At 44.4% G+C, this 26,433-nt stretch overlaps 1 protein-coding gene across 2 annotated transcripts; it reads right to left on the bottom strand.

Annotated features, from left to right (window-relative positions):
• Positions 1-4,507: 4,507 nt before the first annotated feature.
• Positions 4,508-21,718, bottom strand: COQ7 (coenzyme Q7, hydroxylase). 2 transcript variants are annotated; one of them, XR_002173697.3, is made up of 8 exons: positions 21,560-21,718; positions 15,449-15,627; positions 14,176-14,290; positions 13,168-13,307; positions 12,457-12,525; positions 11,946-12,024; positions 6,328-6,412; positions 4,508-6,068 (listed from the first exon to the last, which is right to left on the bottom strand). XR_002173697.3 is itself a non-coding variant. In XM_019922033.3 (7 exons), the coding sequence occupies exons 1-6, from the start codon at positions 21,630-21,632 to the stop codon at positions 11,947-11,949; spliced, it is 654 nt and encodes a 217-aa protein (XP_019777592.1). In that variant the 5' UTR covers positions 21,633-21,718; the 3' UTR covers positions 4,508-6,412; position 11,946. The 2 variants fall into 2 exon arrangements, 1 of the variants encoding a protein (XP_019777592.1); XM_019922033.3 differs by having other exon boundaries at positions 4,508-6,412.
• Positions 21,719-26,433: the final 4,715 nt, after the last annotated feature.

Raw genomic sequence — 26,433 nt, 5'->3', positions numbered from 1 at the left:
TTCGATGGCTGTTGGTGTATTCACAGCTGTGCAACTATCACCAGGGTCAGTTTTAGAACATTTTCATTACCCGCCCCCACTCCTCCCAGCCCCAGGCAATCACTAATCTACCCTCTGTCTCTATAGATGTGCCTGTTCTGGACATTTCACGTAAGTGGGTCATACGTTGTGTGGCCTTTGCGATCGGCTCCTTCCACTTGGCTTATTGTTTTCGGGTTCATCCATGACAGCCCTGGTGCCATCTTTTTACAAGTGGGGAAATTAAGGCACAGAGAGGTTAGGCGACACCTGGTAAGTGGCAGAGCAAGAATTCAGACCCAGGTGGTGTAGACCATCTTGTTATGCTGCCTGTCAACCCAGAGTCCCCACCCAGGTCGTCATCCAACATCAGGGGAGGCTACAGTAATGTCCCCCCTGGTCTCAGCCTTCCAGCCCATCTGGAACCCACTGCCCCACTTGCATCCACTCAAGTCTTGTCCCATCACGACTTCCTGGGCTCAGGGGATATCAGGCCTTTTGATCTGCCCGACATCTGTTCTCCCTTCTGGTAAGAGGACTCTGGCTTCCTTTGGGGGAACCACCTTACCCCACTCTTGACCCATGTGGCTTGGGTGGAGTTGTCCCCACTCCATCCACTTCAGGAGCAACCATGTAACCAGGCATGGCCAATGAGATTAGTCTCAATCCTCCAGGCCAGGTTGAGGGCCAGGAATGTGATCCGATTGGAGGAAAATGAAGCTAGAGGTGGAGGAGGGCTGTATTTTGGATTCTGGGAAAACAAAATTTTCTCTTTCTTCTGCAGAAGCTAGAGGAAAAGACCCTCATCCTTCTTTTGGATGGAGGAATGTTAGGAGGTGATGTATGGAAACGCTGCATAACAATAATTATGTGGCCATACTTGAAGAGGGACTTGGGGGCCACCATGAGCCTAATATCAACCCTGTGGAAAGAAAAGAGAGGAGAGAGAGAAGCCAAGTGTTTGGTTTGAGCTCCTGGATCAAACCATACCTGAAGAACACCCTATGGATTTTTCATTTAGCAGAACTAACAACTTCCTATTAAAGCAAAGGTGAGATGTTGTGTTGTGTCACTTCTAAATAATATAAAAAGAGGAGTGTGAATTTCATGTCCTAAAATTCCGTTATTCCACAGTACTTAGAATAATATGCTACCTTAAAGCATCCAGAGGACTGAGATAATTATTCTTTTTAATGCCCACGTTGTCTTATTTAAGCACACATACAGGAAGTAAGTGCAACAGGTGGCATCTCCACGCAATTTTTTTTTATTGTTTCAGTAAAGCCAGTTGGAAGTTAGGCATGGAAAATACCGCACAAAGGCTGCTCGCCCAGCAGTACAGGGAGCACTGCTGTTCACCACTGCTCCCACCTGATGAAGACAACTTGGTCTGGAATATGTTTCCAGCTGTCATGGCTGGAGAAAACTGGAACTACAAGTCACATCTTAGCAGAAGGCAGTGCCGGAGAAGTGGTGCAGCATGGAAATCTTAAATCAGCCCAGAAAAATAGGATGTAAAGCAGGGGAAAGGCATCCATTTGGAGGCAGGTTTAAAATAAAGTCCTTGTGGAATTATACCGTTGATTCTTAACCATGGCTGCACATCAGAGCCGCTGTATGCGTTTTTAAATTATATTCCTACCTTAGGCCCCGCCCAGAAGCTTCTGCTTCACTAGGACTGAGTGGAGCGGGAGCATCTGTAGATTTTTTTTAAATCTCAAGAGTTTATTCCGATGTGCATGCCCAGTTAGGAACTCCAGGAGCAAGCAGTATGAAATTCTGTATAACCTTGGAAATGCTGAGGTTAACAAAAAAAAAAAGGAAGAAAGCATCATGAAAAGAAGTTCTCAAAAAACAAAACACAGGGCTTCCCTGGTGGCGCAGTGGTTAAGAATCTGCCTGCCAATGCAGGGGACAAGGGTTCGATCCCCGGTCCGGGAAGATCCCACATGCCACGGAGCAACTAAGCCCGTGTGCCACAACTACTGAGCCTGTGCTCTAGAGCCCACGAGCCACAACTACTGAGTCCACGAGCCACAACTACTGAGCCCACGCACCACAACTACTGAATCCCACGTGCCTAGAGCCCGTGTGCCACAACTACTGAGCCTGCGCTCTAGAGCCCATGAGCCACAGCTACTGAGCACGCGCGCCACAACTACTGAATCCCACGCGCCTAGAGCCCGTGCTCCACAACGAGAGAAGCCACTGCAATGAGAGGGCCGCGCACCAAAACAAAGAGTAGCCCCTGCTCGCCGCAACTAGAGAAAGCCCGCGTGCAGCAATGAAGACCCAACGCAGCCAAAAATAAATAAAATAAACAAACAAACAAAAACCACAGCAGCAATGAATAAAAAGCGTTTCAAAGGACAAGAGTAGAGACATGGTCATGTGTTAAGTGTTTGCCAGGCTTTGGGGTGCAGATGGACAAGAGGACTGAAGGGCACTCACAAGGTTGACCCTCCCTCCCCACTTCATACTTACGTCCAGAAGTTTCTAGGTGTGCTCATACTGAGATCAGGAGGATCGTGTTACTACTTGTAATTACTTTTGCTCCATTCTATGAGTCCACGTGATTTTTTACCGTAGATTAGTTTATCAAACGTCAGCTGAGGGCCTGCTAAGCTCCAGGTGTGGGGACAGCCCTTGACTTTGAGAAGCTTGCTGCCAGCTTGGAGAGATGGTAGGAAAGCAGGTAATGACGGGATGCAATACAAATGCAAGAAGCTGAGCGATGGGGGATGGGAGATGCGGTGTGGTATGACTTCCCCTATGAGCTGGGGGTTTAGAAGGGCAAATAGCCTTCATCAGGCAAAGCGCTGAGCACGTGGGTGGGAGGAAGGCGTGTGTCCAGGGAGCAGCACGACCTAATGAATAAACATTCAGTGAGACTCCTCGGACACTGCTTGACGCTTGAAGCCGGTTTCATCGTGTGGTACCCCTAGAGGGAGACTAATCGACCTCCCCTGTGTTTTCCTCTCCCTTTTCTGAAAAAGAAATTGCGTCCTCCCTGTTAAGGACGCTGAAGTCAGCGGGCCCGCGCAGCCAGGAGCAGCCAGGTGAGCCCGCCGCATCTCGCAGTGTGTGAACGAGACGTTCCACTCCCGTCCTACAGCGGAGATCCGGAGGCCGGATTATCAGCGCTCCTAGCAATGACCTGGTCTCGCCCGCCGGGCGTGTCCCCGTGACGTCTGGCAGGGCCTGGCGGGTCGGCGGCCGGCCGCGGACTCGGAATGCCGGCGCGAGGGCGCCCTCTGGTGATGGCGGCGGGCGGGCGCCGGAAAGCCCGAGACCTTCCTCAACCTTGGCGCGCCCGGGAGCAGATCTACCTACAGGATCCGGATCAAAGGCCCGTGGGGTTCAGTCACAGCCCTGCGGGGCTGCCATTTCGGTAACGGGAGTGGGAGGAAGCACGTCCCCGAAGGCAAAAGGAGCCTTTTAAACCTTTGAAAACATATTCAGTAGAAAAGTGCTTTGTGCTCCTGCAGAGCCAGAGAGAGCGATTTTGAGGAAAGGTTTCTTTTGTTCCTCGCGGTTGGGAAAGGTCACGTTTTCTTCTCCCCAAATCACCCGGATCAAGAGACCTTAAGGAGGCCCAGGGGTGATGATCCAGAGCTTTTATTATATGGTCAAAGAAGTCTGGGATCTCCAGAAAGGTTAAAGACCCCAAGGGGTCCCTCCTCTGGAAATTCCATAGAGACTGTGTTCAGAGGTGGTCCCTGAAGCATTAGAGGTCCCCCAGTTCTGTGTTAATAACCCCAAATGCCCACCGCTGGGGGTCGAGAGTACGTAAGAGGCGGAGGGGCTTCGTGGTTAAGTTCTAGCCTCTCCAGCACCTAGCGTTTCCTCCTGTGCGGCGCGAGGGTCGGGAGAGCTGCGCTGGGTGGGGCGGTGTGGGAGCCGCCGGGTGCAGCTGTAGGGCAGTGCAGGTGGGCCTGTGGGTAGCGCTGGCGCAGGGCCGCGTGACGGAGGTGGCCCTGAGGCAAGGCAGCAGCCAGCGGGCGGGGCGAGGTGGATCGCAGGGGCTGACTTGAAAAGGTGGCCAATAACGGTCACGAAGTGGAAAACGCACGTGTCAAGGCAAGATGCCCAGTATTACTCCGTTTGGGGAACAATACAAATCCAAAACTGTATACGTATGGATAGACTTTTTGAGTCTGGAAATGAACACAGTGACTATTAATAGTGGTTACTTTTAGGGAATAAGTTTGAAAGGGGTGCTTTTTTTTTTCTTTTTCTTTTTTATGTACAGGCAGTTTATATTGTTGGTTTTTGGGTTTTGTTTTGTTTTGTTTTAGTTTATATTGTTTTTGAGGCAAGTGTTACTTTTGGAAGTGAGGGGGAAAGGGAATGGGGCAGATTGCTAATAGTTAATCACAAGGTAAGGCAAGTGGTCTCAGTTTCCTGGTAATCAACAAACAGGGAGATATGCTTGTCACTGTAAATACCCTTTAACTCTTGGAATATTTCACCATGTGCATACATCCACTATTTATTACAAAAATAGTTTTAATTTTTAAAAATACAGGGCAATTTAACCTTGTATTTGGCCCAACAAAAATTCACTGAGTGTCAGGCACTGTACCAAGCCCTAAAGATAAGGAAATGCCTAAGTGGTCTCTACCTTCCTGGAGTTCATGGTCTAGTTCGGTGCTTCTCAAACTGTAATGTGCTTCCAAATCACCTGGAAATGTTGTGTATTGGTTATTTCTGTATAACAATTCACCTCAAAACCCAGCAGTTGAAAACAACGAACATTTATCATCTAACATAGTTGCTGAGAGTCAGGAGCTCAGGAGTGACTCAGCTGCGTGGGTCTGGCTCTGGGTCTTCATAAGGTTGCAGGCTGGCTGCTGGCTGCAGTTATGTCATCTGAAGTCTTGACCAAGGCTGAGGATTCACTTCTGAGATGTTGTGCAACATGATTGTTGGCAGGGGGCCTCAGTTCTTGGCCATGTGACCCTCTCCATAGATTACTGCTTGAGTGTTCTCACCACATGGCAACTCTGGCTTCCCCAAGGAGGAGAGATCCTAGAGAGAGGTCTTTTATGACTTAGCTGCCTTGGAGGTCGCACTCCACCATCTCTGCCTCATGGTTTGTTATAAACAAGTCACTAAGGACAGCCCACACTCAAGATAAGGGGAATTAGGCTCCACCAAACAGAGGAATATCAAGGAGTGTGTGGACATACTTTAAAACCACCACATCTTGTTAAAATGCAGATTCTGATTAGGTAGGTTTGGGGAGAAGCCCCAAATTCTGCATTTCTAACATGCTCCCAGGTGATACCACTGCTATTGGTCTGTGGGCCACTTCTATTTTTTAATTTAATTTAATTTAATTTAATTTTGGCTGCGTTGGGCCTTCGTTGCTGTGCGTGGGCTTTCTCTAGTTGCGGCGAGTCGGGGCTGCTCTTCATTGCGGTGCACGGGCTTCTCATTGCAGTGGCTTCTCTTGTTGCAGAGCACGGGCTCTAGGCGCGTGGGCTTCAGCAGTTGTGGCACGTGGGCTCAGTAGTTGTGGCTCCTGGGCTCTAGAGCGCAGGCTCAGTAGCTGTGGTGCACGGGCTTCATTGCTCTGCGGCATGTGGGATCTTCCTGGACCAGGGCTCGAACCCGTGTCCCCTGCATTGGCAGGTGGATTTTTTTTTTTTTTTTTTTTTTTGCGGTACGCGGGCCTCTCACCGCTGTGGCCTCTCCCGTTGTGGAGCACAGGCTCCGGACGCGCAGGCCCAGCGGCCATGGCCCACAGTTCCAGCCGCTCCGCGGCATGCGGGATCCTCCCGGACCGGGGCACGAACCCGCGTCCCCTACATCGGCAGGCGGACTCCCAACCACTGTGCCACCAGGGAAGCCCGGCAGGTGGATTCTTAACCACTGAGCCACCAGGGAAGCCCTGTGGACCACTTCTGAGTAGAAAGGGAATCAAAAACATGCAAAGAACTATAGCTCAGATCACATCTTTGGAACTGCACTGCTTGCATGAATAATATCCTTTGTCATCCTGGCATGATCTTTGGATGGTGTCCCATTTTAAAATCACATTTCCTCTGAAAGATCAGAGCAGTAAAGTAAGAGAAAGACAAGATTACCTTGTTAATACACGAGGACAAGCTGTAATGGAATTAAAAACAATCAAAGAGGGATTCAGAAAATCTCTCTGGCCTTGTTCTAGAAGATTTCAGAAGCATAAAACATCAGACATCGATTCTGAAGGGGATGCCAAGCACACAGCAGCAAATCTGGGCTTTTAATAAGGGTTGAACAAAGTCCCTTCACAGGACTAAGACTCCTGACTGCAATACTTACAAAATGAGCTTTGATACAGGAAGGCAAGAAACAGCACCAGCACCTCAGAAGATCAAGGCTTCCACATGCTCTGCTGGCTTGAAGGCTGTACGTTAAAGAAATTGTTTCCCCATTCAACAGCCTGGACTGAATTTCCTTTCAAATATAGCATGAAACTACAAATCCTGTATTTTTTTTTATTGCTATCATTCATACCATTCATACCATAAAATTCACCATTTAAAAGCCTACGTTCCAGTGGTTTTTAGTATACTCACAGGTCCATCACCACCATCTAATTCTAGAACATTCATCACCCCAAAAAGAAACCCGAAATCCATTAGCAGTTCCTCCCCATTCCCCCCATCTCTTGAAGTCCTAGGCCACCACTAGTTTATTTTCTGTCTCTGGATTTGCCTGTTCTGGACATTTCATATAAATGGACTCATACAATATATGGCCTTTTGTGTCCAGCTCCCTTCACTTAGCATGTTTTTAAAAAATTATTACTGTAAAATATACACAACATTTACTGTCTTACCATTTTCATGTGTAGAGTTCAGTGGCATTAAGCACATTCACATTGTTGCATAACTATGGCCACCATCCATCTCCAGAACTATTTTCACCTTCCATACTGAAACTTTGTAACCAAACATGTTTTTAAAGTTCCTCAATGTTACAGCATGTATCAGTACTCCCTTCCTTCTTATGGATGAATAATATTCCTCAATGTTACAGCATGTATCAGTACATGCTGATATACTCAGCATATACTCAATGCTACAGCATGTATCAGTACTTCCTTCCTTCTTATGGATGAATATTCCATCATATGAATATACCACATTTAGTTTGTTGATTCATCAGCTAATGGACATTTGGGTTGTTTCTACTTTCTGGCTATTATGAACAATGTTACTGTGAATATTCATGTACCACTACCTATTTGAACACATTTTCATTTCTTTTGAGTTTATACCTAGGAGAGGAGTTAACTGTACCATGGTAATTCTATGTGTAACTAACTGAGGAAATGCCGGACTATTTTCCAAAGGGGTTGCACCATTTTACATTCCCATCAACAGTGCATGAGAGCTCCAATTTCCCCACGTCCTCACCGACACTTGTTACTTTCCATCTTTTTGACTGTAGCCATCCTAGTGGGTGTAAAGTGGTATCTCATTGTGGTTTTCTGTAATGATGTTGAGCATGTTTTCCAAATGCTTATTGGCCATTTGTGTATCTTCTTTGGAGACATGTCCATTTGCCTATTTTTAATTAGACTATCTGTCTTATTGTTGAGTTGTAAGAGTTCTTTATATATTCTAGATACAAATCCCTTATCAGATATATGATTTGCAAATATCCTCTCCTGTTCTGTTGGTGGTCTTCTCACTTTCATGATAGTGTTCTTCCAAAAACAAAAGTTTTTATTTTGATGAAGTCCACTTTATTTTTTTCTTTCATTGCCTGTGCTTTTGGTGTCATATCTAGAGAACTGTTGCCTAATCCAAGGTCACAAAGATTTACCCTTATGTTTTCGTCTAAGAGCTTTAGAGATTTAGTGGTCTATTTTGAGTTAATTTTTCTATATGCTGTGAAGTACAGCTCTAAATTCATTCTTTGCACGTGGATTCACATGCAAAACTCCAGCCTCTAATTTTGAAATCATCAGCAGGAAACGTAGAGAATGGCCTTCCTTTGGTTTCCTGGTAGCATTTCCCCCCAACCCCCGGCCCCACCACCCAGCTGAAAGATTCTGTTTTACAGCAAAACAATTTGTACAGACCAGGGGGCCAGGGGCCCAGGTCAGCATCTTCTCAATAAATCTCCACTGAATTTTGCTGACATGCACACAGGAGTAGTTCTGAATTACTAGTTATCTAAAACTGACTTCTAGTAAGGGAGAGCAATTTCTTCATTCAATCCCATCAACAACTAGTTATTGAGTGCCCATTATGTGTCAGTGATTAAAACAGATTTCTGCCCTACAAAGCTTACATTCTTGTGGGGAGAAACAGACAAAAAAACATAGCAAGTACATTATATAATATGCTAGAAGGCAGTAAGTGCTGTGGGGGAAAAGTGCAGAGCAGAGCAGAGCAAGGGGGATGAGGCATGTGGCGGGGTGGGGTCTGCAATTTTGAAAAAGGGGTCCTTTCAAAAGTGACATTTGAACAAAATATTAGGAGTTAGTGAGGGATTTGACCATGCAGATATCTGGGGGAAAGGATTCCAGGCAGAGGGAACAGCCACTGCAAAGGCCACAAGGCCAAAGCATGCCTTGGCATTTCAAGGAATAGGAAGGGGGCCGGCATGACCAGAGCAGATTGAGGAAGGGGAACTGGTCAGAGAAGGCCAGATCACGTAGGTCTTGTAAACCATTTTAGAGACTGTGACTTTTATTCTGTGGTAACTGGGGAAAGCCACTGGGAGGTTCTAAGCTGAGCAGTATTGTGATCTGACTTACGGTTCAAAGGGTCATTCCGGCTGCTGGGTTGAGAATGGATTGTGGGAGGACAAGGGTAAGAAGAACAGTTAGAGTGCTTCTAAAATAATCTAGGTAAGAGATGGGGTGGGAGGGACCTGAGTGGCAGCAGTTGAGACAGTGAAGAGGATGTGGTAGAACCTGAAGAATGTCCTGGTTGATGGGACTGTAATAGAGGCAGGTGTCAAAGGTGACTGTACAGCTTTTGGCCTGAGGACCAGAAGGATGGAGTTGCCATTCCCTGTGATGGGGAGGCCACTGGGGAAGCAGGACTGGGGGAGGGGAGGCAGGGAGCTCAGCTTGGGGTGTGTGGAGCTTGGGATTCTCTTGACTTCCAAGTGGAGGGATCTTGTAGGCAGATGGATATTTGAAAATGAGAAACCTGGACTGGAGATACAACTGTGAAGGAGTCAGCCACAGGCAGGATGAGATACCAAGAAAAAGATGATGGACAGAACAGAGCCAGGGACCACACTCTGGGAAACTCTGGCACTGAGATCCAGAGGAGAAGAGGAACAGCCATGGAGGCCATTTTCCTACCAGTTTGGTAGCTACTTATGTACGTTTTGTCCCTCCCTCCCTTTAAATGGGTACCTACTATGTACCAGGAACCGGAAAAGATGTTTAGCCCTCAATAAACTCATAGTCTTTACAGGAAAGACATAAAATGCACATTTATAAAATAATGGAGATATAGGCAATAACTGAGTAGGAAACTTGGCTTTTCAGTTGTTAACCAACTACACTAACTATACTACAGACATCTGTTTGTAACCTAGCACAAGAGTTGGGAATTCAGTTGTCTTCAGCGCTTCCCTCCCATGTTTAATTATTATCAGAAGATTGATTCACTTGATCCCATAAGATTAAATTCATGTTCTGTTTAGGAAAAAAGAGGTTGTAGAGGACTAGTCCACACTATCCTGGTGTCACAGTCCTTCAAAACAGGACCCACTGTGGCGAGTTGGCCCATCACGAGGTACTGATTAAACACAGGGCGCTGGGTGGGAGGCAAAGACCCAGTGACGTGATTCTTCTCCACGAGAAGCTGACAATCTAGTCCAGGGGTCCCCAGCCCTGACCCACCCCAGAATCGCCTGGGAGCTTTCGAAACCATTCTGATCCTGGGCCCCACCCTAATTCAGTCAGAATTTTTTCTTCACAACCTGAAAAATTCTAAAATGCTCTTCAGGACATTCTAATGTGCAGCCAGAGAAAAGAATACCACTGATCTAGGTTTTTTCATAAATTTAACAATTTGAAAATCATAGAAGATTTCAACAAAGTATGAAAATTATAGTCCGTTTTGGCCCATTCTTTTGGGAACAGACCTAAAGGAAATGATTATAATTCAACTTCACAAATAATCCACAATTTAGTATATTCTCTGATGGAAGTAACCTGCTCTAAACCCACAATTCACAATAAAAACAATGTCAGTCGACAAAGGATTAATCTCCAAAATTTACAAGCAGCTCATGCAGCTCAATAACAAAAAAACAAACAACCCAATCCAAAAATGGGCAGAAGACCTAAACAGACAATTCTCCAAAGAAGATATAGACTGCCAACAAACACATGAAAGAATGCTCAACATCATTAATCATTACAGAAATGCAAATCAAAACTACAATGAGATATCATCTCACACCAGTCAGAATGGCCATCATCAAAAAATCTAGAAACAATAAATGCTGGAGGGGGTGTGGAGAAAAGGGAACACTCTTGCACTGCTGGTGGGAATGTGAATTGGTTCAGCCACTATGGAGAACAGTATGGAGGTTCCTTAAAAAGCTACAAATAGAACTACCATATGACCCAGCAATCCCACTACTGGGCATATACCCTGAGAAAACCGAAATTCAAAAAGAGTCATGTACCAAAATGTTCATTGCAGCTCTATTTACAATAGCCCGGAGATGGAAACAACCTAAATGCCCATCATCGGATGAATGGATAAAGAAGATGTGGCACATATATACAATGGAATATTACTCAGCCATAAAAAGAAATGAAATTGAGCTATTTGTAATGAGGTAGATAGACCTAGAGTCTGTCATACAGAGTGAAGTAAGTCAGAAAGAAAAAGACAAATACTGTATGCTAACACATATATATGGAATTTAAGAAAAAAAAATGTCATGAAGAACCTAGGGGTAAGACAGGAATAAAGACACAGACCTACTGGAGAACGGACTTGAGGATATGGGGAAGGGGAAGGGTGAGCTGTGACAGGGCGAGAGAGAGTCATGGACATATATACACTACCAAACGTAAGGTAGATAGCTAGTGGGAAGCAGCCGCATGGCACAGGGATATCGGCTCGGTGCTTTGTGACCGCCTGGAGGGGTGGGATGGGGAGGGTGGGAGGGAGGGAGACACGGGGCGGGGAAGAGATATGGGAACATGTGTATATGTATAAGTGGTTCACTTTGTTATAAAGCAGAAACTAACACACCATTGTAAAGCAATTATACCCCAATAAAGATGTTAAACAAAACAAAACAAAACAAAACAATGTCAGTCTTCCGCTTACCTGATGGGCTCAGCAGTCTTGCTTGGTCAATCTTAAACATCATTGTGTTTTAAATTACTTTGTGTTACCAGTAAACTCTTTTTTTTTTCTCTTGAAGATTTCTGTTACTTTCTTAATGATTCATTCTTAATGCTTTATGAAAAAATTAACTACAGACCAAACAAGGACCAGCTTATTTTGCTATAATCTGAATGCACCTGGTGAACTGTCAGCCGTATGGCCATAAAGCAGCACAGAAAAATCAACACTGGAGGGGCTTCCCTGGTGGCGCAGTGGTTGAGAGTCCGCCTGCCAATGCAGGGGACACGGGTTCGTGCCCCAGTCCGGGAAGATCCCACATGCTGCGGAGCGGCTGGGCCCGTGAGCCATGGCCGCTGGGCCTGTGCGTTCGGAGCTTGTGCTCCACAACGGGAGAGGCCACAACGGTGAGAGGCCCGCATACCGCAAAAAAAAAAAAAAAAAAAAAAAATCAACACTGGAGAATTTTATTAACAAAAAAACCTCTCGCAGTTTATTAACAAATTCACAGAACAGTAACTGTACGTTTCCTTTTCTGCTATTGTCACTGTTAAATTACTATCATCGTTTATACACAAGGAAAAGTGGACATACTTTACAGTCTTTCTGATAAATATATTGCCACGCTGCATCCAGCCTGGATAACGCTCTTCAGAACAGCGTACGCTGGAGCCTGTTAAAAACAACAACAATAAGCAACCCAAAGAAACCTGCTCTATGTTCACCTTCAGTTGTAAGGTACAGGCCTGGCATGGCAGGGTTGGGACTTCTCTGGATAAGTAATAAGATCTAAGAAACAATTTATTTTAATTGGGGGAAAAAAAAACCTATTCAAAAGATTGGAATGCCTCTGCTGCATCCAAAACGTTTGACCCAACTGGTTTCTCACCCGAGAGGGAGAAAGTGCTGGGTAGAAGGATAAGGAAGAGAAGCAAGAAATAAGATTCCCAGTTGGGAGAAAGCCATTTGCTGGCTCTCTGTCAAGCAATGTATTGGTTCTCTTTGTCTGACAGCCACTTTGTATCTTTCTGGGAACAGAAACCTTCCCATCCCTCATCCTTCCAAATAAGGTCACCACAAGCAAACAGTAAAAGGGGTTCCCCACCAGTTCTGCGTCGTGTTCGAGGCCTATGTCATGGTGCTCAAGCTCTTCATCCCGAAATTTCCTTATCACCTGATTAAGGAAAAAGAAATAGAAGCAAGTCAGCCTACCAGCTCCCTGCTGTTCTGACTTATTTTGGAGACTAAAGCCTCATATTATCATCTAAGACACAGGTAGGCAAACTTTTCCTACAAAGGGCCAGAGTCAGTACTTCAAGCTTTTGGGGCTGTAAGGTCCCTGTCACAACAACTCAACTCTTCCATCGTAGAGGGGACAGCAGCCATGGACATGTAGACAGATGGGTGCAGCTGTGTTCCAACAAAACTTTATTTATAGAAACAGGTGGTTGGCCACTGACTTAGCTTCAAAAAAAATTAAACAGTTCCCTTATTTGCTGTAGAAAATTTCTGAGGATATTTATTTATTTAATCTGAAGGGTTTGTACTCATGGCATTTGCTCAGAATCTATCAATGATCCGGAAGCAGAGAGAATACAGGTCTGGACTCAGGAAACACAGGTTTCAGTCCCAGCTCTGCCCAAGCACGTGACAGGACATACGGCTTCAGCTGCCTCAGTTTGCTTGCTTTTAAAATGAGGTGCTGCCCTAGGTTTCTGAGGCATCGCAATTCCCTAACACTCTATTTTGTTCCTCTTACCAAACTGCATATCTGCCCTTCCCCCCGCAGCAGCCCCTTCCACAGCCAGTCAAATACCTGAAGAAGCTCTTCATACTTTTCAGGCTCCTTCTCCATCAGCATCCTGATCTGGTTGTTGTAGTGGTGTGCTATGGACTCTTCCACAGCAACTGTGCAGGCCATTGCGCCCTCCTTCCCAAGCAGGGCAGTTCCCGCACCTGGAATTGTCAGACCCAGAAGGCAAAGGATGGGGCTGATACCACTGGGGATGGAGATCAGCTGAGGTCAGGGTTTGTCACCTTGGCACCCTGGACTCTGGGGCTGGATAATTCCTTGTTGCGGGGGAATGTCCTGAACACTGTGGGCTGTTTAGCAGCACCCTTGGCCTTTACCCACTAGGTGCCAGTGGCATCCCCAGTTGTGACAACCAAAAATGTCTTTAGATGTTGCCAAGCATCCTCAGGAGCAACTTGCCCCCCTTCAAAACCATAGTTTTAGGTGGTACCAGATCACAGTGTTAAACCCTGAATCACACAGTAAGAATGTTCTTTTTTCAGTGCTTTTTCTAACCTTCCGATTATGGCAGGAGTGAGTCTTCACTGAGGGTGAGTGTGTTTTGGGTTCCTCTATACCACTGATTCCCCCCACCACCCTTCTTTTTTTGGCCGTGTCTCGTGGCTTGCGGGATCTTAGTTCCCCAACCAGGGATTGAACCCAGGCAGTGAAAGCGCCGAGTCCCAACCACTGGACCGCCAGGGAATTCCCTGACTCCCTTTTTAAGAGTGAGCAGATCTCAGGTTTAGAACCTTCATCGGGGAATACCATCTGGCTACAACTGAATTGCTCTAGCATTTTTCCTCTCTGTTGTATTTATTTTCACTGTACCTTCTATTTATAAAAGTTCTGATTTTAAGATTCTATCTTAAATAAATGTAAGCAAAAAAAAAGTCAATTTAACTTCAGAAAAATATTAAGTAAATTAAAAGGTTGTAAGAGGACACAGCAAGAATTGTAGAAGTGGTTATTTAATGATTCAATCACCCCAGATCCCTAAGCTCACACAGGCTCTTCTGGACAGACACATACCCAGTGCAAAGCCCAGCACATTCCAAAAGGGCATCAGAATGGTTGGCCGCACCCTGAATGCAACCATCAACTCATTGAACTTTTTCAAATGGTCCTTTTCTTGATCCCACATTTTCTGTAAGAAACATAAAAACAAAGACATGCAAGCATTCCACAGAGACCGCCTGCTATATAGCAAGGAAACTAATGCCCTGTCCACGTGCGGTAAAGGAAGCAAAACCGGCAAAATGATGAGAACTGCTATTTCTCCCATTCCCCTTGAATCGTCGAAGAAAAACCCTAAACATCAGGCTACGGAGAAGAGAGTGACAGCAAACCAAAAGAAGCATCTGTAATCTTAATTCCAGAGAAGCGGACCCCGAACCATGGTGCCAGAAGAAGCTCCTCCGACCCACAACGCGCCTATTCAGGGACAAGAGTGCGCACCCAGGAGAAATGAGATGTGTAGCCCACCTCAAAATCAGAAGGGCAGAATATTACATTTTATATAAGTTCCTTTCAGAGAGCCAGAAATGTATCATTTACATCAAAGAAAAAAGGGAGAATGATTATAAGAGCTAACTCTTAAGGAGTATGTCCTATAGCCAAGTACTGTCAAATAGCTTTACATACGTAATTAACTTAATCTGCACAACTGCTTTGTGAAGGACGAACTGTTATTATCCTCACTTTACAGACGAAGAAAGTGAGGCACAGAGAGGTCAAGTAACTTGCCCAAAGGCTCAGAGCAGGCAATTTAACATGTGCTAAGTGTCTATTACATGCCAGGCATGGTATTAGCCGCTCTACACCAGCTCATTTATTCTTCACCAAAACCTAATGAGGTGTTAACAGCTCATTTTGCAGATATGGAAATGGAGAGGTCATGTGACTTCCCCCAGGTCACACCGGGAGAGAGCTGGAATGTGAACCTTTATAGTCTGTGTGACTATAAAGCCCAGGCCCGACCGTCTGCCCCTCAATATAAAATGTCTCCACTGGTCTCCACTATGGGCAGGACCACAACGTCTCACAACTGGCGCTTTTACTTAACGCTGACTCTCAGCCCTTTTTTAATCGCCCGCACCGCCCCCCACCAAGACATTTTAATACTACAGATATACTGTATGTGTTTATGTACGAAATGTATGTGCTTGATAAAAAAATAATAATATGCTTTTTACTCCTCCATCCCCACCCGCACAACCAATTCTTACTTGCCTGGGGACAACAGTATCTCCCTTGAGAAGGCATGACCCAATGCGATTCATTACTCAGATAAAGAGGCGCCCACCTGAATGACCGGCCCGACGCTCGTCCGACCCAGGATGGCCATCTGCCCTGCGTAGATGCGGTTCGCTCCATATTCACCTGCATGATCCACCCGGATTATTCGATCCACAGCTGCCCGACTGATACCCTCTAAGGTCACTCCCGAACTGCAAAATCTGACACTGCTTCTTCTTCCATAAGCTGCAACGCAAGTGTTTATTCTCCATTACTCTCGGGTAAAACTGAGTTGTTTCCTTCATAGACAGAAGAAAGAGGCACCTTAGAGCAAAGGTCACAAATAAGCTCCCCATAGGTGGGGTACGCCCACGGGTGTATTCTGTTTAACCTGCAATGGTTTTTGTTCTGTTTTTTGAAGTAAATTAGTTACCATTATTTAAAACATAGAAGATTTTAACTAAAGATCTGGACTCTGGCTTCAATCTAAGTGTATGATGATCTAGAAATACTGATCCTGTCTTCTCACCAGGCAGTTAACGTGGTAGCTGCCTCTAGACGGGCATGGTTCTCCAGTCCACCCGCTCGTGCCAGCTTGCTCTGTTCCCAACCCTGGCTGCACAGAACCCCTAGGTAGCTCTCAAAAGCACGGATGCTCCTCCCCCGTTGATCTCTGGGAGGGGACACAGATGTTTTTGAAAAGTTCTGTGCGCAAATCCTCTCTGCAGCCAAGGTTACGAACTGTAGATTTAATTTCTCCTAAAAATATCTGCACCCGTGGGCATCTGACTTTGAGAACTTAGCCTTAGAGCTTAGGTTTCATCTCATTATGGTACTTAATTCAACTGAACTCTTCTTGCTTTCAAAATATAAATTCTTCAGGATAGATTAGATTTTGTCTTTTAAAAAAATCTCCAAACAGTAACACCTTGACTGTAATCTCTGAGGCTTACATTAGGGCATTCCCAAAGTTCTCTCCCCTAAGAGAAGAGTTTTGTAACATGTTTAGATGTATAAGGTGTTATCAACTCATTCTGAAGATATGGAAATAGAGACTCAGAGAGACCATTTAGTTTGGAATGTGAACTTTGACCTGTATTGATATCATCTTGAGATGTGTTTCAAGGCTCTTATGTATGACTACTGTGTGTTTAATAGATACTTCTTTTCATTTAGGCTAACTTGAACACCCACACAATGTGCAGAAAGTTTCATTTTGGATACATCTATAGTTTGTTTGTTTGTTTTTCCATTAAAAAAGGCTTGAGTGCTTTGGACACAGTGATGGGGTAGGCTTGATGAAATATGAGGGGGTTCTGCATTTGAACTTTTCAGGCAGGGGATTTTAAATGACTAAACAAAGGAGCAGTGGATATTAGGGGTCCGAAGCATGGTGACCCAGCTGTGATCCAGTCTTCCACATATAACCTGCTCCATCTCACCGAGCATATCTGACTCAAGAAACTGGATGGAGTCCAAGTTCTGCCAGGTGTAAGGTACCACTCAGATCTGTGCCATCAGACAGTGGGTCACTGTGGTCCGTGGCCATGTTTTTATGTGGAGAATAATTTGAGACATTTGACAAAGTCAAGGTAACCTGTCTCAAGTTTTTGCCTCCAAGTCCAAGGACTGGTGCTTCCATCGATCTGGCCTCCTTATAGAAAGATGGGGCCCAATTAAAATTGAAAACGATGAGATGACTCTATTTTTTAAAGTAATCTTGTTTGCTTGTTCTTTTGTTATTCCCATCCAGAAACGTGTTAATGGGAAAGAACTTTAAAGACAACTCAATACTCTTTTTTTTGGCCGCTCCCCATGGCTTGCGGGATCTTAGTTCCCCGACCAGGGATTGAACCCAGGCCCTCGGCAGTGAAAGCACCAAGTCCTAACCATTGGACTATTGGGAAATCCCTCAATACTCATTTTTAAGAAACCACTTACTGAGAAATAGCAAGGGGCTGAGTGCATAGGATGAGGGTGAGTTCAAACGCACATCTGACTTCTGATGGGTAGAATTACATTTCTATTAAAAACATACTTGAATTTTCCCTAGCACTGCAACACTCTTCCAGATTCAGGCACCTAATAAATGCTTTTTGGGAGTATGTGTGGAGGGTGGGGTATTGTAATATTTGCTATTTCTATCTTTTCATAATCTCTGCAAGGTCTCTTTAAAAAGTATGGGATGGATACTCCTGGATTGGAAAAATTAATATTATTTAAATGGCCAAACTACCCAGAACAATCTACAGACTTAATGTGATCCCTATCAAATTACCCACGGCCATTTTCACAGAACTAGAACGAATAATCCTAAAATTTATATGGAACCATAAACGACCCAGAATTGCCAAAGCAATCCTGAGGAAAAAGGACAAAGCTGGTGGCATAACCCTCCCAGACTTCAGACAATATTACAAGGCTACAGTAATCAAAACAGTGTGGTACTGGCACAAAAACAGACATATGGATCAATGGAATAGAATAGAGAGCCCAGAAATAAACCCACACACCTATGGCCAATTAATCTTTGCCAATTAATATACAATGGAGAAAAGACAGTCTCTTCAGCAAGTGGTGTTGGGAAAGCTGGACAGCCAAATGTAAATCAATGCATTTAGAACACACCCTTACACCATACACAAAAACCAACTCAAACTGGCTTAAAAACTTACATATTAAGACATGACACCATAAAACTCCTAGAAGAGAACATAGGCAAAACATTCTCAGACATAAATCACACCAATGTTTTCTTAGGTCAGTCTCCCAAGGCAACAGAAATAAAAGCAAAAATAAACAATGGGACCTAATCAAACTTATAAGCTTTTGCACAGCAAAGGAAACCATAAACAAAATGAAAAGACAACCTATGGACTGGGAGAAAATATTTGCAAACGATGCAACCCACAAGGGCTTAATTTCCAAAATACACAAACAGTTCATACAGCTCAATAACAAAAAAACAAACAACCCAATCAAAAAATGGGCGGAAGACTTAAACAGACATTTCTCCAAAGAAGACAAACAGATGGCCAACAGACACATGAAAAGGTGCTCAACATTGCTAATTAGAAAAATGCAAATCAAAACTACAATGAGGTACCACCTTACACCCGTCAGAATGGCCATTAAAAAGTCTACAAATGGGCTTCCCTGGTGGCGCAGTGGTTGAGAGTCCGCCTGCCGATGCGGGGGACACGGGTTCGTGCCCCGGTCCGGGAAGATCCCACATGCTGCGGAGCGGCTAGGCCTGTGAGCCATGGCTGCTGAGCCTGTGCGTCCGGAGCCTGTGCTCCGCAACAGAAGAGGCCACAACAGTGAGAGGCCCACGTACCACAAAAAAACAAAAAAAAAGTCTACAAATAACAAATGCTGGAGAGGGTGTGGAGAAAGGGGAACCCTCCTACACTGTTGGTGGGAATGTAAACTGGTGCGGCCACTATGGAGAACAATATGGAGGTTCCTCAAAAAACTAAAAACAGAGTTGCCATATGATCCAGCAATCCCACTCCTGGGCATATATCTGGACAAAACTCTAAATCGAAAAGACACATGCACCCCAATGTTCACAGCAGCACTATTTACAATAGCCAAGACATGGAAGCTACCTAAATGCCCATCGACAGATGAATGGATAAAGAAGATGTGGTCTATCTACCTATATACACACGCACACACACACACACTGGAATACTCTTCAGCCATAAAAGAGTGAAATAATGCCATCTGTAGCAACATGGATGGACCTAGAGATTATCATACTAAGTGATGTAAGACAGAGAAAGACTACCATATGATATCACTTATATGTGGAATCTAAAATGTGAAATTATTAAGAAATTAACAAATGAACTTAAGAAACAGACTCACAGACATAGAAAACAAACTTATGGTGACCAAAGGGGAAAGGGGGTGGGGGCGGGATAAATTAGGAGTTTGGGATTAGCAGATACAAACTACTATATATAAAATAAACAACAAGGTCCTACTATATAGCACAAGGAACTATATTCAATATCCTGTAATAAACCATAATGGAAAAGGAAAAAAATGTACAGTATGGATCACAGATTGGCAAAACATTATTTCTAAAAATCTCCTTTACCAATATAGGAGATTTTTCTCTATTTGTAACCACTTTAAATAGTAGAAATTACATTCTGAAATTCACCACATGGTCATTAGTGTTATCTCTAGGTATTGGGGTTGACATACTAAATTTCTTCCTACTCCTTTTCTCTATTTTTAGTTTTTCTACAGAGAGCATTATTGCTATTATTATTTCCACTTTACTGTTAGTGAGAACGTACATTGGTGCAAATTGGTTTCTTAAGGGGAGGGTTGGGAAGGGAAGATTTAGCAACATATTTCTACAGTATGGATCACAGATGGGGCACAGAGCTAGAGCCAGAAAATACATATCCTGTCTCTAACACAGACCTTAGACAATTCAGAATTGCCATTTCTTACATATAAAATTGGGAATGATCAGGTTATTTCCTTTTTAAGGGAAAACACGCAATAATAAAACCTTTCTTAATGAGTTATCATGAAGGTAAAATGAGATACAGGAAGCAAAGTAACTCTTTAAATGAAAAACAATGATTCTTATTCTGGTATTGGCTCAACTAAGGAGCATTAAAAATCATGTTCAGGGCTTCCCTGGTGGCGCAGTGGTTGAGAGTCCGCCTGCCGATGCAGGGGACACGGGTTCGTGCCCCGGTCCGGGAGGATCCCACATGCCGCGGAGCGGCTGGGCCCATGAGCCATGGCCGCTGAGCCTGCGCGTCCGGAGCCTGTGCTCCGCAACGGGAGAGGCCACAACAGTGAGAGGCCCGCATACCGCCAAAAAAAAAAAAAAAAAAAAAAAAATCATGTTCAACAGTCCTCTGAGTTTTGCCTGCACTGTCACACACTTTAAAATAAAACTGAGAAATAATATATAAAATTGAGGCCCAGTGCTAGAAGCTCTCAAATGCATCATTTTATATTCATGTTTTCCCAAAATGTGAAACACATACCTATGATGGTACCTAGGAGGTTTCATGTGGTTTATAGGAAGACCTTAAGTGGCTATGAACATGCATTAAATAACACCCATGTTTTTCAGCAAGAGTTATTCTCTTCCAATTTTTTTGTCTTCATCAAGGAGATGGTCTCAGTTTACAGCTGACACATCTTAAACGTCTTCCTAACACTTGCTAACCTCCCTTTCTTACCAGAAAGAAAGATGATCTTGGGTTCAAGCCTTGGTAGGCAACAGTATCTAACACAATAACTTCTTGTTTTCAGCGTATTTATTTTTTATGATTACTTTTCTTGGGACAGAAGATACGGGTTTTCTGTTTACCGTAAGGATCTAGTTTCCGTGAAATTACTTAATTTAAAATGGGACACGGTTTAGGGGAAAAAAAACAAACCTTTAGTAATCAAAATACAAGTGGTATTGCTATAAGGCAAAAGTCGTCAAGGTGGTACACGAATGATTTAACTTTGAGAAAATGACCTCACAATTTTCTGAGGCAGCTCGGATGAAATGAGGAAAGGAGGAGCCAGGATCCAGGCCTAAGTCTCCCTACTCCCAATTCGATACTCCTTCTAATACCCTGGTGCCTCTCAAACTTGCAAATGCACACGAATCATTCGAAGGTCTTGTTAAAATACTGACATAGCGATCCAGTAGGTCAGGGGAGGGACCTGAGAATCCGCGTTTCTAACAAGCTCCGGGGTGAGGGGTGGAGGTGTCGGGGGCAAGCGGACGCTGCTGGTCGTAGGACTACCTACAAGGCCCTGAGCAAAGGCTACGAGGAGGACACCCCCCACCCCCCCGTCCCCGGGACACTAAACTTTTAAGGTCGCCAACTGTCCTCAGTCCGGAACGCCGACCACACCTGCAGTGACGTCACGTAACAGGTGCACAATTAGGTCATCCCCAATGCGCCGACCCGGAACAGGCGCTCCAGACGGTTACTGCGGAAAACCACTCCACTTCCCGCCCAGCGGACCCGCGGCGTACTACTGGCCTAGCCCCGCTTTTCCAGCCGCTCAGTCGCGCTCCGTCGCAGCCCTGTGACGTAGTGAACGTCTTCCCCGTGCCCTCTCCGACCCAAGCCTCAGGAGAAAATTCCCTGGCTCGCCGGCACGGGGCGGGGCCACGGTAATGCTCCCCCTTTACCTGAGAGGGACCTCGGGGCGCCCGTGCGCAGCTGCCACAGACAGCAAGCCGCCGCCGCCCGGGCGCAGCTCATTGCTGCGGCAACAGCGGAACCACTTCTTGAACAGAGCAACCGTGCCCTTGTCGCAGACTGATGACGCACGGCCGACGTAAGGCAGATAAGACCCGCTCTTGCCTCGGTGGAAACGCCCTGGGCCACCTGCTTCCACTCGATTGGTTGGAAACGTCAAATGAAAAGATTCTATTGGATGAGATCACTATCAATCACTCAGACCGACCGGGTAAAGGGTTGCCATGGAGATGAGAATGCTAAATTGTTCTTTCAAAGATCCCGACGGGGTAAAGATTACTCTACTCAGTTCCTGGGAAGGAGGACCATGAAGGAATTGTTTACTGGCATAGCCATTGTGTTTTATGCTTTACCAATATAGGAGATTTTTCTCTATTTGTAACCACTTTAAAATAGTAGAAATTACATTCTGAAATTCACCACATGGTCATTAGTGTTATCTCTAGGAATTGGGGTTGACATACTAAATTTCTTCCTACTCCTTTTCTCTATTTTTAGTTTTTCTACGGAAAACATTTATTATTGCTATTATTATTTCCACTTTACTGTTAGTGAGAACGTACATTCGCGCAAATTGGTTTCTTAAGGGGAGGGTTGGGAAGGGAAGGTTTAGCAACATATTTCTTACTTTTAAGTCTATATCCAATCTGACAATGTAGACTCATCAATTGTAACAAATGTATCACTCTGGTGGGGGATTCGGTGCATGTGTGGAGGCAGGGGGTATATGGGAAATCTCTGTACCTTCCTCAATTTTGCTGTGAACCTAAAACTGCTGTAAAAAAAAATAAAGTCTTAAGAAAAAAAAATTTGGACACTTTAAAAAATGCATATCCACTGATACAACAATCCTACTTCTAGGAATCTATGGAACAGAAATAATTTTTCGAATGTGTAATGTATATGAGGGCAAAAAATCAAAGGTGCCTACCTGAAAGGATGTACAGCAAAACGTTTAATAATGGTAACTTCAAGGGGTTGGGATAGTGAGAAGGGGGCTTTCATTTTTTACTTTACACCCTTGGAATATACATACATACATACATATATATATATATACACCTCTTTATTGGAGTATAATTGCTTCACAATGCTGTGTTAATTTCTGTTGTACAACAAAGTGAATCAGCCATATGCATACATATATCCCCATATCCCCTCCCTCCCACCCTCCCTATTCCACCTCTCTAGGTCGTCACAAATCACTGAGCTGATCTCCCTGTGCTATGCAGCTGCTTCCCACTAGCTATCTTACGTTTGGAAGTGTATATGTGTCGACGCTACTCTCACTTCACCCCAGCTTCCCCCTCCCCCAGCCCCCCCCCCCGTCCCCAAGTCCATTCTCTATGTCTGCGTCTTTATTCCTGCCCTGCCACTAGGTTCATCACCACCATTTTTTTTTAATTCCATACATATGCGTTAGTATACGGTATTTGTTTTTCTTTCTAACTTACTTCACTCTGTATGACAGACTCTAGGTCCATCTACCTCATTACAAATAACTCAATTTTGTTTCTTTTTATGGCTGAGTAATATATGTGCCGCATCTTTATCCATTCATCTGTTGATGGACATTTAGATTACTTCCATGTCCTGGCTATTGTAAATAGTGCTACAGTGAACATTGTGGTACATGTCTCTTTTGGATTTATGGTTTTCTCAGAGTACATGCTCAATAGTGGGATTGCTGGGTCATATGGTAGTTCTATTTTTAGTTTTTTAAGGAACCTCCATACTGTTCTCCATAGTGGTTGTATCAACGTACATCCCCACCAACAGTGCAAGAGGGTTCCCTTTTCTCCACACCCTCTCCAGCATTTATTGTTTCTAGATTTTTTTTAATATAAATTTTTATTTATTTATTTTTGGCTGTGTTGGGTCTTCGTTTCTGTGCGAGGGCTTTCTCTAGTTGCGGCGAGCAGGGCCCACTCTTCATCGCGGTGCACGGGCCTCTCACTGTCGCGGCCTCTCGTTGAGGAGCACAGGCTCCAGACACGCAGGCTTAGTAGTTGTGGCTCATGGGCCCAGTTGCCCTGTGGCATGTGGGATCTTCCCGGACCAGGGCTCGAACCCGTGTCCCCTGCATTGGCAGGCGGATTCTTAACCACTGCGCCACCAGGGAAGCCCTATTTCTAGATTTTTTGATAATGGCCATTCTGACTGGTGTGAGGTGATACCTCATTGTAGTTTTGATTTGCATTTCTCTAATGATCAGTGATGTTGAGCATCTTTTCATGTGCCTTTTGGCCATCTGTATGTCTTTTTTGGTGAAATGTCTCTTTAGGTCTTCCGCCCATTTTTTAATTGGATTGTTTGTTTTGATATTGAGCTCCATGAGCTGTTTGTATATTTTGGAGATTAATCCTTTGTCCGTTGTTTCATTTGCAAATAGTTTCTCCCATTCTGAGGGTTGTCTTTTCATCTTGTTTATGGTTTCCTTTGCTGTGCAAAAGCTTTTAAGTTTTATTAGGTCCCATTTGTTTATTTTTATTTTCATTACTCGAGGAGGTGGTTCAAAAAAGATCTTGCTGTGGTTTATGTCAAAGAGTGTTTTTCCTATGTTTTCCTCTAAGAATTTTACAGTGTCCTGTCTTACATTTAGGTCTTTAATCCATTTTGAGTTTATTTTTGTGTATGGTGTTAGGGAGTGTTCTGATTTCATTCTTTTACATGTAGCTGTCCTATTTTCCCAGCACCACTTACTGAAGAGGCTATCTTTGCTCCATTGTATGTTCTTGCCTCCTTTGTCATAAATTAGGTGACCATATGTGTGTCGGTTTATCTCTGGGCTTTCTATCCTGTACCATTGATCTATATTTCTGTATTTGTGCCAGCACCATACAGTCTTGATTACTGTAGCTTTGTAGTATAGTTTGAAGTCGGGGACCCTGATTCCTCCAACTCCGTTTTTCTTTCTCAAGATTTCTTTGGCTATGAGCTTCCCTGGTGGCGCAGTGGTTAAGAATCCTCCTACCAATGCAGGGGACACGGGTTCAAGCCCTGATCTGGGAAGATCTCACATGCCACGGAGCAAATAAGCCCATGCGCCACAACTACTGAGCCTGTGCTCTAGAGCCTGCAAGCCACAACTACTGAGCCCGCGCGCTGCAACTACTGAAGCCCACACGCCTAGAGCCTGTGCTCCACAACGAGAAGCCAACGCAATGAGAAGCCCGCGCACTGCAGCAAAGAGTAGCCGCCACTCACCACAACTAGAGAAAGCCCACGCACAGCAACGAAGGCCCAACGCAGCCATAAATAAATAAATAAATAAAAAGATTGCTTTGGCTATTCAGGGTCTTTTGTGTTTCAATTACCCGTTACTATAAAATATTTAAGGTACACTGCCATTGTAAAAATAATGTTGCTAATTGTTTTCAAATTAACACACTGCAATAATTTAAAATTATGATTGACTATTACATACCTTTTTAAATCCAAATAGTTGGTGAAAGTGAGGGTGTTGTAACATTCTCATGTAAAGCTGCTGAGTATAAATCTAGCTCTCAAAAGCCTTAAAATCTTGGCCGTAATCCCATTTCCAGGTCTCTGTCTCAAAAGAAAAATATATATATATATTGACAAAGATTTCTGTGTCTCATTTATTGTCAGGGACATTTGAAAACAAAATGTTAAGCAGCAAGGGAATGTTAAAAAAAATGTGGGGGGCTTCCCAGGTGGCGCAGTGGTTGAGAGTCCGCCTGCTGATGCAGGGGACACGGGTTCGTGCCCTGGTCCGGGAAGATCCCACATGCCGTGGAGCGGCTGGGCCCGTGAGCCATGGCTGCTGAGCCTGAGCGTCCAGAGCCTGTGCTCCGCAATGGGAGAGGCCACAACAGTGAGAGGCCCACGTACCACAAAAAAAAAAAAAAAAAATGTGGGGACTTCCCCAGTGGCCCAGTGGTAAGACTCTGCCTTCCAATGCAGGAGGTGTGGGTTCGATCCCTGGTCGGGGAACTAAGATCCCACATGCCGTGGGGTGCGGCCAAAAACTTTTAAAAAAATTGTGATCCATCTGTATGATGTTATGTAACCTACTGAAATGCTTATAAAGAACTTTGGATAAAATGAGAAAACACTTATGAAAAAGAAATGAGAATACCAATTTTTTTCTTTCTCTTCTTTTCATCCTCCCTCCCTCACTCTGTTCTTTCTACCTTAAAGGGAATTTGACAAGACTAACAGTGGATGTCCACACATATTGCTCATACATGATTTTTACTTTTGTTTTCTCTGTAGCTTTCAACGTTCCCTTTATTTTCTATAATAAACAAGTATTTTTGTAATGAGAATACAAAATTTCATAAAGAAAAGGCTTATTATTCCCTAATTCAATCCTCAAAAATAGAAGTGAATGTCTATATTATTTTTCCTTCTTTTTTTTTTTTTTTGCGGTACGCAGGCCTCTCACTGTTGTGGCCTCTCCTGTTGCGGAGCACAGGCTCCAGACGCACAGGCTCAGCGGCCATGGCTCACGGGCCCAGCCGCTCCGCGGCATGTGGGATCTTCCCAGACCGGGGCACGAACCCGTGTCCCCTGCATCGGCAGGCGGACTCTCAACCACTGCGCCACCAGGGAAGCCCTATTTTTCCATTTTAAAGATAAGGGATCTTTATCTCACAGTGGTAAAGACACCTGTACAAAATTACACAAAGTACAAAGCCATTCTATGTCCCCAGCACATCCCATGCATTGGAAAGACAATACACCAAATGGAATTTACTAATAAAGCAACACCCTATATAAAGAAGACACATTCAGAAGTTCTATCTTCCTAGGGATCAGACCTTGCAGTGCCATCCCA

Source organism: Tursiops truncatus, chromosome 15 (assembly GCF_011762595.2).
Source record: "Tursiops truncatus isolate mTurTru1 chromosome 15, mTurTru1.mat.Y, whole genome shotgun sequence".
Taxonomy (NCBI): domain Eukaryota; kingdom Metazoa; phylum Chordata; class Mammalia; order Artiodactyla; family Delphinidae; genus Tursiops; species Tursiops truncatus.
The sequence above is the reverse complement of the archived record's forward strand: the minus strand, read 5'-3'. Positions and strand labels throughout refer to the sequence as shown.